Raw genomic sequence first — 12,931 nt, forward strand, 5'->3', positions numbered from 1 at the left:
GATGTATGTTAAGGATATGTGGCTTAAAGCAGTTCATACCTTTTTAACAATGTATGTTTACAGGAAGAAATTTTCAGGACCATACATAAAATAATAGCAGAGATACCAGAGAAATGAAGTTTATAGATTTATACTTTCAGCTGACCAAAAAATGAGGCTAATGACATGTTCACAGATTCAGTGAACACTTCACATCTGATTTCCTAAATCACTATAAGCTGCTTTTCCATCACTTCTCTTCCTTATCATAGAATTAAGCCCATAATTATCTAATACATGCTCTTTCAGCTAATGAAAATTAAGGCAGCAATTCATTTTCTTTGCAGATGATGCTTCACAGAAAGGAATACTCTTAGGAGAGAGAGAAGTGACATGAATCATGTAGTTGCTTAGATATTAAATATTTTAAAGTTCATCCACTCTAATAAACTATGCACATTCAATCACCTGTGTCCCACATTGCCTGTACACAGGAAAGGTTATTTACTCATGCATGAGTTGACAGCATAAGCCAGGGGCTCTCCCCTGTTCTCTTTGAGGAAATTCTACCTTCCATGGCTTTTCTTGTTTATTGGTCTGCCTCAAATTAGTGCCAGTAGCTCATTCCTGGTAATTATTATTTATTACTACTACCACTGGAAGTATTACAATCTGCATTTACAATCTGGCCTTCTAAATTAAGGGAATTCACTTTTTTAAAAACAATTGTCGTTGTAGATGGACAGAACACCTTTATTTATTTTTATGAGGTGCTGCTGATGGAACCCAGTGCCTCACACATCCTAGGCAAGCCCTCTGCCACTGAGCTAAAGCCTCAGCCCAAGAACTCACTTTTTTAAAAAACTGACATGTAATGCTTGTATTGTACATACTTACACATTATAAAGTGATGATTCAATGCAAGTATACATTTTGTAAGGAGCAAATCAGAGAAAGAACTGGACTTGGAGATTCAGCAGCAACATAATTAGCTCAAGAGTTACTGACTACCCCAGTGTTTCTTTTTCTCATGGCTTTTCTTCTACCTTTACTTTGGTCTTACTACTGATGGCTGCCCTTTCACTGTTGCTCTTTTCTGTTCCAGAACTGTCATTTGCATGACTAGTTTATCAAAGTCCCTCTACTCTAACCCTTCCACATGTATCTTTCTGTACATCTTTACAGCAGAAGACTCTGTTTTCGATTTTCCTTGGGTGCTTAACATAGGAATCTTGAATTGCTAACATAATGAATCTAATTAGGTTAGCCATTTATGAAAATCCACATGTGAGAGGTGACAGGCAGCTCAGTGGTTGAGATGCCTTTATATGAGGCATCATATATGTTCAAATAAGATGTGATTGATGCACTAGGGCATTATAGCACCAACTGGTACTGATATTCCTTAGCAAGTATTTTGATTAGATAACTTACTTAGAAGATGGTTTGAGAGTGACAGACACTTTTATATCTCTAGTGTACTTATTACTGGATGGTATGTTTTTTTACTATATTTGTCTATATTTTATACTAAATTATAAATTATAGCACTAATAGGTGTGTAATAAAGTTATAGTTGCAATATATAAACACAAAGAGATAAAACTAAAAATGACACACCTATGAAATTTTTTTTTAGTTTTTCAATGCAAACGTGCAACAAATATCCTTATTCAACTCACTAAACAAATATGTATAGTAATTAACCATCCTTAGCTTTAAGATGCTTTCAAAGATGAATTAACCTTTCAGTACTTTTCTATAACCGTGTATCATCAAACAAAATCTGTTTCAAACAACACTGAAACTATTTTCAGTCTTTGCTAGATCAGTTTTACAGGTTTTTTTATACCCTGCACAGCATCAATGTCAATTATCAACCCATAGTTATAGGTATCTTATAATAGATAAGAGTTCTAGATTTGGGATTGAGGTAGCCCTGGTTTTAATTACTATTATTACAAACTTGGGCAGGTTTTGAAAATTGTCTCAGGGTCAGTTTTTTTCATCTATAACATAGTGCTAAAAATATTTACACTACATAAATTTACAAAGATTAAACAAAAAATACTAAATATAAAAAAATACCTCAGTGCAGTTCTTATTTTTGACTAACACCACATTAATAACTTAAATATTCTAGGGCAGAAATTTACATGGTTCTTCCTGTAAAGTCAGGAACTAAATTTCTAAGAGCTCCTGAGTGTGTCATGTTCTACTGCTTAGATTGTGCGCCACAGAAAAACTCCAAAGCCTTTCTGTATTTTTTTTAATTAGGAATAATGACAATAATTCCTGCATACAAAGTTCTAACAGTGATTTATTTTTTAAATTCAACAAACTTGAAAATCAAGTTTACCACTACCAATAGTGATTGAAGTGCAGAGAAAGTGAAAAGAATTAGTGCGTTGAAATAAAAAAGGTCAGCAAAAATTAAGTGAAGTTACAATTCATGAAACTTTTAAGCAAATATTTTAGCCAATACATAATGATTTTGAGTGTCAAAAATACAATATTTTTTTCTCAATTCAGCTTGTAAGCAGTTTAGAAGTTACTAAAGAATAAGTAAAAATGTCCAACATTTTCATGAAAATGTTCAACATCTTTAGCCATCAGGAAAATGCAAATCAAAACTACACTGAGATTCCACCTCACTCCCATAAGAATGGCAATCATCAAGAATACAAATAATAATAAATGCTGACAAGGAGGCAGGGGAATAGGAACTTTTACATACCCTTGGTGAAAATGTAAATTAGTACAACTACATGGAAATCAGTATGAAGGTTTTTCAAAATACTAAAAATAATTCTACTCTATGATCCAATTATGCCAAATCCTTGGTAAACACCAAAATAATTAAAGTTGTCATACTAAAGACTAATGTTAAGATACATGCATACCCATATTCATCACAGCACAACAAATAGCCAAGTTATAGGATCAGCCTAGGTGTCTATCATCAGATGAATGGACAAATAAAATATGATTTTCTACACACACACATGGGAGTTAGATTCATCTGTAAAGAATGAGATTTAGGCTGGGGATGTGGCTCAAGCAGTAATGCGCTCACCTGGTATGCGCGGATGCTGGGTTCGATCCTCAGCACCACATAAAATAAAAATAAAGATGTTGTGCCCACCAAAAACTGACAAATATTTTAAAATTATCTCTTCTCTCTCTCTCTCTCTCTCTCTCTCTCTCTCTCTCTCTCTCTCTCTAAAATAAATAAATAAATAAATAATGAAATTTGGGCTGGGGATGTGGCTCAAGCGGTAATGTGCTTGCCTGGCATGCGTGGGGTCTGGGTTAGATCCTCAGCACCACATAAAAATAAAATAAAGATGCTGTGTCCACTGAAAAATAAATATCAAAAAATTCTCTCTCTCTTCTACCTTTTTTTTCAAAAAAATAATAAGATTATGCCATTTGCAGGAAAATGGATGGAACTGGAGACCATCATGTAAATCAAAGTGAGCCAGACTCAGAAAGACAAGTGTCTTATGTTTCCTCTCATATACCTAAGCTAGTGGTGTGGGGTATGGAGGACATAATTAAAGTAGAAGGGAAACCAATGGGTAGATGAAAGGAAGCAGTGGGAAGGAGAGGAGAGCAAAGGAGAGGTACTGGGAAGCAAAGTTCATCAAATTATGTTATACACATATATCAGTGTGCCTTAATGACCCCTCTATTCTATGTAATAAATATGAATAAATACAAAAAAATAGAAGTTACTTTTCCATTTTAATAGGTAAAAATCTGAATGAACTGAAAATTCAACTCTTCTTAAAACAGAGAAGTACAATCACAAGGCAATCCACTCCTCCCCAAATTGGAGAGACAATGGGTACAGAGAATCACAACCCAGAGAAGCAGAAACCTACCTATAGAAACTCTGTAGGAACCATTCTAGTTAAACCTAATCTTAATTGACAAATTTCTTGGAGTGTAGCATAAACAATTCTGATAGTTAAAACTCCAGAAGGATGTCCTTGCATATAGTGGGTAATATCAGGAAATCCGGAAAGCTCAGAAAACACTGAGAAGGATAGATGTCAGAAAACAAAACAAAACCCCTTACACCTAGGCACATAATAATGAAACTTCAAAAAAACCAAAGATAAAAAAAATATCTTGGAAAAAGCCAGTGAAACTGAACACCTTACTTATAGAGCAGCAAAGATAAAATTACATCTGACTGTCCAGAAATCATGCAAGAATAGTATAGAGTAAAATATGTAATGTTCAGCAATAAAACAAAGATTTGAAAACTAATAAATCTGAAAATATGTACCCTACAAAATGTCCATCAAAAATAAAAAAGAAAAAGATTTTCTGACAAAAAAATTGAAAGGATTTGTTACTAGACACACTTTACAAAAAATGTTGACGAAGTTCTTCAGAAAGAAGGAAAACAAAGACACTCAGAAATCTGGAGCTACTTAAAGGAAGAGCAGAGGAAAATGTAACCTCAAAAACTTCCCTATCTTTCATAGCCCAATTTCCCTTTTCTCTTGCCCACAGGCACCACAGGAGGTCTCCAGGCAATTCTGAGCTCACCAATGCTGGTATGTGTCTCAAATAGGGACAAGCCCTCGAAAGGAGCAATCCCAAGAAGCAAAGGTGGCTTTCAGATCATGTTCCTTCAATCAGAATAAATAGAAGAGAATGCTTGGATACTCCACTTGACCCTCATCAAAAGGCTCAGCAGTCATCCAGCACAGATTGTTTATTTACAGGTTGCTCTTTCAAAATATATGAAAGTCATCAAACAAAAACAACAACAACAAAATGTGAGAATTGCATGTAGTTCCTTAGTCCCTTCCCAGTGGGAATCCCAGGTTTATTCTTTTCCTATTGAGTTGCTTTCAAGTAATACTTTAAACTGAATAAACTGTCCTCCAGACTTATCTCTTGGGTAATTCCAATTCAACAACTTTTATGGGGCTTTTATCATACTAGCATCTCATAACTAAAGTTAGTGAGTCTGTATTTATACTCAGTATTTGCTTTGGCAATCCTTGGGTGTGAGGTTAAATTCACCATATATCATCAAAATATGTTATACATAATGAGCTGAATGCACTTCTCAGATAAAGACCATGACTACCGTTAAGGCAGTAACTTTATAATGATCACAACCCCACCCAACCACCACCTCTACTACTCAGCACAATGGTTTTCCTATGATCTGGGTGCCATGAGTGACTATATTAATGAGCTAATATTTATATTTTATATATGTTTAGATAAAATGAAAATATAAAAGTACTTATTTAATAAAAAGCTGCAAAAAGTAATATTTTGTGGCTCTAGAAGAAAAAAAATATGCAATACATTATGAAATTGTGATTCAGTATAAAGTAATAAAGTAAAAAAGTCTATACAGAAATCTTCATTTCAAAATATTTAGGGTTCTTGCAATAACAATAGTAGTAGTAATAGTAGTAGTAATAATGTTAATGTTGATTATGAACAATATACTGTTAAAGTTCTTTACATATATTAAATTAGCTGATCATCACAATAATCTAATAAAATGAATACTATTATCATACCTTGCCCTTTGTATGGATGGAGATTAGAAATTATATAGCTTTGAGATGCTAACACTGAAATTTATTCATGAAACCTAATGCATTTTTTTCAAATATGAAACAACATAATTAAAATCAATATGATGAACATTTAGAACATTACCACATAAGCTGTGAAGTTTCTTGGTGGAAAACCATTTAGATATATCAGTTTTGAAAATAGTAACAGTTCACTTTGACAATATAAATTATCACTAAAGTTCATATTTTCAGAATTCAAACATATGGTAGTTTGAAAACATTTCAATGAATTATCAATGAATCAAGATGCAATACTGAAGTCTTATACCATGATAAATTCATTCTTATATGAAATGTAGAAACTATAATATCAAATTAAAATTATTACTAGATACTACATTCTCTAATATATTCAGTGTTTGAAATTTCATAAACAATGATATTAGGAAATGATGCTCTTATTCGTGAAAAAAAAGTATGCTTTTACACAGGTTAATGATAATGTATGCTTTTTAATTATAGAATTCCTTAGTTACTAGGTTCACTTGTAGCAAATATGTAGACATAAATACCATGTGTTCCTATTTTCCTGAGATGATTAATTTTATGTCAGCTTGAGTAGAGTCAGAGATACCTATACAGCTGGTAAAACATTTCTGGGTGTGTCCCTGATGATTTTTCTTGAAGAGGTTAGCATTTGAATCAACAGAACAAGCAAAGCAGGTACTTTCTCACAAATATGGAACCCACTGAACAAAAAAGGCAGAGGAAATTATAATTTCTTCTTATATCTTGAGCTAGGACATCCATCTTCTCTGCCCTCACACACAGGAACTTATGGTTCTTGGGCCTTTGGACTTGATTTCATCAGTACACCTTTTTTCGTAAGCTTTATACCCAGTCCTTGAACTTGGAGAGAAACCTTTGTCTTCTCTGGTTCTTGAGCCTTTGGACTAAGACTGAGTTTCATGACTGGCTTTGTTGTTTTCCAACTTGCAGACAACACATTTGGGGATATAGCCATCATAATCACATAAACCAGGTCCTATAGCAAGCCTCAATCCTGCTTGGGTCAGTGAAGTCTCTCCACATCCTCTACCCCCAAAACATGTCCTTTTTTTATGTTCCTCTGGAGGACTCTAATACACTAAGAATTTCAGGATAAATCCTCTAATATCAACTGATTATGTCTAACAGATAAGATCATATAATTTGCATGATGCTTCATTATCCAAGCCCTAAATATTATCAAAGACACAAACACAAAAAATACATATAATGAATTTAAAACCAACATTTGACATATGAAAAAACAGATTTTTATCAATCTCTAATTTTCATCATTAAAATAAAATGCAAACTAACATCCAAAATACTTTTTTATCTTAACATTAAATTTTTCTTAAGTTTTTGTTAAAGTTGAAATCATCTAATATTAAAATGCAAATTTGATTTTTAATGTTGGACAATTATATCTAATACCAGGACAACTACATAACAAAGATATGATCCACCACCAAACATTGAACATTAAAGACTAACTTTTAAAAGATAACTACCTCTTAGTAATCAAAAGAGTGAAAATAAATCAGAGACAAGAAAATATTTATTTTCTTGCTTAAAATATCACTATAAACATAAAAACAAATTACTATTTCAGATGAATTCATGGAGTATTTAAAAATAAAATTATTTCTATCAAGAACAGTAATTTGTAATTACAGATTAAATAAATATCTTAGGGAAATCTTCTTAAGAAATTTCTATATATTATAATAATCAAGCTTTATTTAGGTATAATTACTCTTACTAAACAGTATGTATTAAAGAGCCAGCTGTCTTTTGAATTATAGAACCAAACTAAAAATATATAACTATTAAGTTTCAAGTAATGTAAATTTAATTATCAAAGCTCAAAGGAAACAAGATTGGATTTTTAAATCATGAAATTCCTTTTTGTATTGTGAGAAGACTTCTAATCTTCTGGTTGATAGCAGTTACTTCTCATTAGTTAGAATTAATATTAGGCCAAGATGCTCCAATATGACAGACTCACAGCTGTGTGATAATAAATGGGGTCTAAGCTGTAATGGATAGTAGGGGGTTTCAGTTACAACATTTAACTATGGGTCCTATTATAATAATTGTATTTTCCCTTTGTTTATAAAATTATTTAGTGGCTAAAAGTAAACTGAGAAAGTAAAAACTTCAAAAGGAAAGAAGTCCATATGAGATGAGAGTTAACATTTCAAACAGAGTTTGGGAATCGATGGTCATTAAGCCTTAACACAGTGTTCTGTCCAATGTTTAGAATAATTCAAAATTTTTAAGAACTTTATTCTAGGAATTTATTCCATTCCTTATCTGTCAGTGTAATACAATAAGATGATAAGATTAAGGTCTTGCAAAGTAGCTAACAGAATACTAGGGAAATCAATGGAAAAATGTGCACAAATTTAAATTTTTGAGCAGCATTAAAAAAGTATTTTCACCCACATAAAATACAGGAATATATTTTGACTTTTATATTTTATTATGTTAAAATCAAGCTTCAAATATCATAATTTGAGGAAGGTCATGTCATTTATATTTAAAGCATCTTTCCAATTTTCCAAAGCCTATTTCATTTCCAAGGACCTGCATTATTCTGTTAAGCAAAAGAAAACTTCAGTAATTTTTAAGTAAATTGAGAAAGGTTTTATTTTCACATTTACTTATTAGAATTGAAATACACACTATTAGATCAACTAAGACACTTAAATTCTGTCTTTTGCACTGTGGCTTAGCCTGTGATGACAGCTGTATTTCCCAATGCAACCCCCTACTACAAGGAGACAAATGAGTCTCAACAGTCCTGAAGCTTAACACACATTAAGAATTGTATGAGAACTAATATATAAGAATTGATAATAATACACATTAAGAACGTACGTTTAACAATCCCATGTTTTTTCTGGAGCCATTCCTTTGCCTAGACAGTGCCTTCTATTTTCTCTTCCAGACCATATGTGATTCCTTCACATTTTATTAAAAAAAAAAGCTGATAGAACACTTCTCATACCCAATTTTCTCTCACCAGAATTACTCCTTCCCTTAATATTCTTTCACAAAACATTACACAAAACTATGTGAAGACACTTTCTTTGGCCTTCTGATTGTGCAGTATAATTTCTATAATGTAAGACTGCCTGAGGCTAGAAAAATCTGTTATTTAAGCACATTTAACAGGATGCATGGCACATAGAGCATAAACAAGAAGTTTGTTAAATTGAATTCTGAAAATGGTTAAAAGAAAATAAACTATAAATTATATGTTGATACAAGCAAATGTTTCAGAAAACTAACATATTCTGTTTCCACTTTTGTAAGATATGAAGTCATTCACTCAAGACTATTCATCCCTTTTCCATGTTCACAAAATAGGGAAGCTCACCCCCTACTCCAATGATCATAGCAATTCTATTCACAGGCATACTGTGAATGCCTACTCCTATAACTATCAGCATAGCACTCCTGGTCATCTGGCTTCTTTAACTTAAAAATGGAGGAAAAAAATAAAGACTTATGAAATTACTGATTAAATTTATTTTATTTTATATAGTACATTTTAGTATTTCATCTCAGTTCTGTTTCTTATATAGAAAGAAAGCTTTCAATTTAAAAAAGTTATTACAAAGAAACACATAATTCACAAGAATAGTAGAATATGTTAGATAGAAATAATAGAAATACAAGATTTACTATCTACTAATAGAAATATTAAATATACTTTTTTTATATTATCTAATCATCTTTTCCACACATGACATATTCATTAAACTACCTAAATTAGTGCCTGAAAAAGATAATAGTTAAAATTGTTCGTTCAAATTAGGCTGACTCAGTAAAAATAAGAACTCAAGAGTCTTATAAATCCAAATAAATATAATTTCAATTTTAATAAGTGACTAGAAATTATTGTTTAAATGTTTTATAGTAATAAATGGTTCCCACAGATCTTATAAGTCACTTAAGCTACAATTATGTCTAGATTATTTTCATTCTTGGAATTTTTAATAGTCTTTTTTCAAAGTTCTTCCTTCTTACTTATTAGTTCTTTTTTTTTTTTTTTTGAGTTATCTGTGCCTGGGTCCATCTTTTTGGACCAGCAGTTTTATTTTTTTTATTTATTATTAGTTGTTCAAAACATTACATAGCTCTTGACATATCATATTTCATATATTTGATTCATTTAGCCTATAAATAGCATTAAGTTTGATACTTACCAGTAATCTATCCTCCTTATTAGAAGATAATTTAAATTGTACATTTTCTTTAACACTGTTTTCTATCCATTTTACTTTTTCCCTTGAATTCCCTTGATCTTACCTTAAAATTTATATAGTTTCATCCACATATATTGTGAAATATATCCAGGAGCTTTTATATTCAAATAGTCCTACTGCTCTCAATTAGTAAATATAGGTTATTATTTGGGAGATAACCTAAAAGTATTATAGCCCATACTAATGATAACATTTTAACGTGGTTTAGTTATTTACTTTTTAAAGTTTGAATCCACATGTTACTTTTCCCTCCACAGTCTAAATATGTTGGTCATGGACCTTTATCTTTACCTGTTAGAATCTTAGAAGAAATAAAAAGTAACTAGCTGTGAAATGACCATCCATAAGTGTCAATATTAGGATATATTTGGCTTAGGACTTTTGCTGAACTACCTCCTAGCTTTGTGACCTTGTGAATGTTATTTAATGCACCTGAGTCCTCAATTTCCACATGTACCAATGAGGATGAATTATATTTGATGTACAGGACTGATCTGAGTAAAGTGTTTTGAGGTGAAGTCTAGCATGTGGCAAATGTCCAATAAAACATAACCATCAAATACTTTCCTACTTCATTCTATTTATCTTTTCTATCTATTCATTTTCTATTTTACTCTTCTAATCCCCCTATTCTTTCTCTCTTTCCTCTTGGTAATAGTTAAGTAGTGTCCCAACTGTAAATATTGTGTGTGTGTGTGTGTGTGTGTGTGTGTGTGTGTGTGTGTGTGTGTTGTGTCTGTGTAAGTGTATCAAAGAAAAGAAATATGAATCAATTAGGTAAAAACTGCACATTTGTAAAAGGTCTTTCATGAAGATTTCATGCCTCTCTCTTAGCAGAGTCACCAGAAAGACACAAGTTTAGAGTCAGAAATATCTTAGTTTTATATTCCACCATTCACCATTTGGCTGTTAGTATTACAAAATTTGTTACTGTTTTCTATTCCTCACTCTTTTTTAGGACTAGGATTCTCTGACAAGAAAATAAATATAGGACACACTTTAAAAGGCCATTGTGAAAACAAAATACGCTGAGGGCAGTGTCTGGAAAATAGAAAACCATGAGCTAAGTGGCTCTTTTCCTGACAATCCTGCCCTCTCTCTTCCATAACTCCCAAATCTACTTCATAATATCCAGAGAAAATTCATCACAAGACTGACAGCAGCAACTTCATTTATGATTCTCCAAGTCTCTGCATTAGCAGTTTCCTCAAAAATGAAACCTGATCAAGCCATACATAGATTAACTAGAACAAATTCATATCTTCTGTTCCTCATGTGATACCTGGCTTTGACTACATGAGGCCAAGAATAAAGTCTCTAATTGCTTTTTCTCATTTGTTTCAGAAAATGGAAAAAAGAGCTTTACACTACTTAATGTTTGAAAGTGTTTATAAGTCATTTTGTATACTGTAGAAATTACATCTATGTATATATTTATACATTGTGAATATCTATATGATAGATAGATGTATATCTCTTATGATTATATGTATATAAGCATACACACACCTTGGAATGATATTCTAAAAGAAATGTTCATTCATTTTTTTATTACTTAATGATAAACATGGTCCAATACTTAATTAACTGATGTTATTAACTCAAAGTTTATTTAACCCAAAACTGAAGCTTATTAATTTTCATGGAAGAGTATGATGACAAAAGCCTAATTTTACTTTTACAGATATAGTTCTCAGAAATGGACTGATGTGCATTTTATTGAAATAAAATGAAAATTGAAAAAATACAGAACATAAATCTGTAAGAAATAGAATGATAAAGTGTTAATGCTAAGCTTTATGAGTTGAAAATATATATTTTAATGAAATAAAATGTCAAATTTCAACAGCAATATGTAAACATCCTCCCCCAAAATATCAACTTTTCCTTTCAAATTTAAATTTCAGATTTAGTGGTAGAAGCAATGAAAAACTTATGAACAAAGAATATCATGAATGCGGAAATACAGCTTCTATGAAAAAAGATTAACTCAAGCATAGCTGAAACATTTATTCCTATTATTGAATAGTTTAATTAAATAGAAAAATATCAAGTAAAAACTTCACAAACCACTTTTTTATATTAGCCTAATATCAACAAAAGATGTAGAAATTCACTGCAATTTGAAAATGCAAAACAGGCCAAAACAAAAAGTCAACTACAACCATAGCTAAAATGTCAGTACATGAAAAACTGTATTTTGTAAATCAAACATCCCAATAAACCTTCAAAATCAACTATTTCCAGCTAAGAACACAGTACATCATCTTGTCAAGTTTAAACATATACTGCATTAGTAGACATATTTTCTATTCAAAACCAAATTTGTGATACTCTGGAGCTTGTTTATGCACAAACACAAGATTAACAAATGTAACATACAGAAAAGTGTCTAAAACTACACATGAAAATTTATTTCTGAAGAAAACATGGGGGAATTCTAGTGTTACAATGTATAAAACACAGCATTAAAGGATAAGATGTAATTTAGGAGCAAGACTTCTAAATCATTAATTTAGAATCACCCCCTTCAATCACCAGTTTAATGATATTTTAATCTTTTCTATAGGATTTAAGTTATAAGCCAAAATTCATATTAAATAGAACCAAAAGTCTACTGTTCCTTCAACTCTTACAAGAGACCTTAACAAGTATGATAATTTTTAAAAGACATTTAAACTTACCCCATTTAATGGATATGTCTTCCATCCTAGTTCTCCCAGCACAGTTGTCGTATCTAGCAACACAACTGGAATTAAATAAATAAGACTTGGATGAATTTCTCAACTTCTGTAAAAATGTTAAATTATTTAAATCAATATCACCTACCCTTATTATTTATCACATTAGCCCAAATAATTTTATTACTTGTTTTTTACATATTAAATATTAGCATATAATAATATCAATGATTTGATAAATGAAATAGTGATAATTTTAAAATAATATACATACTTATTTCAGCATTGTTAAACCTAAATGTAATTAAAAACTATTTAAAAGCCTTTTATAGCAGATATTGAATGATAAAACCACTTCTGTGTATCTCCACTTTATTGTCTTTTT

The 12,931-nt window shown here is 31.2% G+C and overlaps 1 protein-coding gene across 1 annotated transcript in view; it reads right to left on the minus strand.

Moving 5' to 3' along the window:
- The window catches only part of LOC143388204 (ephrin type-A receptor 6-like), a gene marked incomplete at its 5' end in the record, with an annotated part of 82,755 nt that extends 70,141 nt beyond the window's left edge, over positions 1–12,614 (minus strand). The window contains one exon of the mRNA XM_077108242.1: positions 12,550–12,614. Coding sequence (XP_076964357.1) covers positions 12,550–12,614 — 65 coding nt within the window. The remainder of the gene's footprint in view (positions 1–12,549) is intronic.
- Positions 12,615–12,931: the final 317 nt, after the last annotated feature.

This window comes from Callospermophilus lateralis, unplaced genomic scaffold (genome assembly GCF_048772815.1).
Source record: "Callospermophilus lateralis isolate mCalLat2 unplaced genomic scaffold, mCalLat2.hap1 Scaffold_2365, whole genome shotgun sequence".
Lineage (NCBI taxonomy): Eukaryota > Metazoa > Chordata > Mammalia > Rodentia > Sciuridae > Callospermophilus > Callospermophilus lateralis.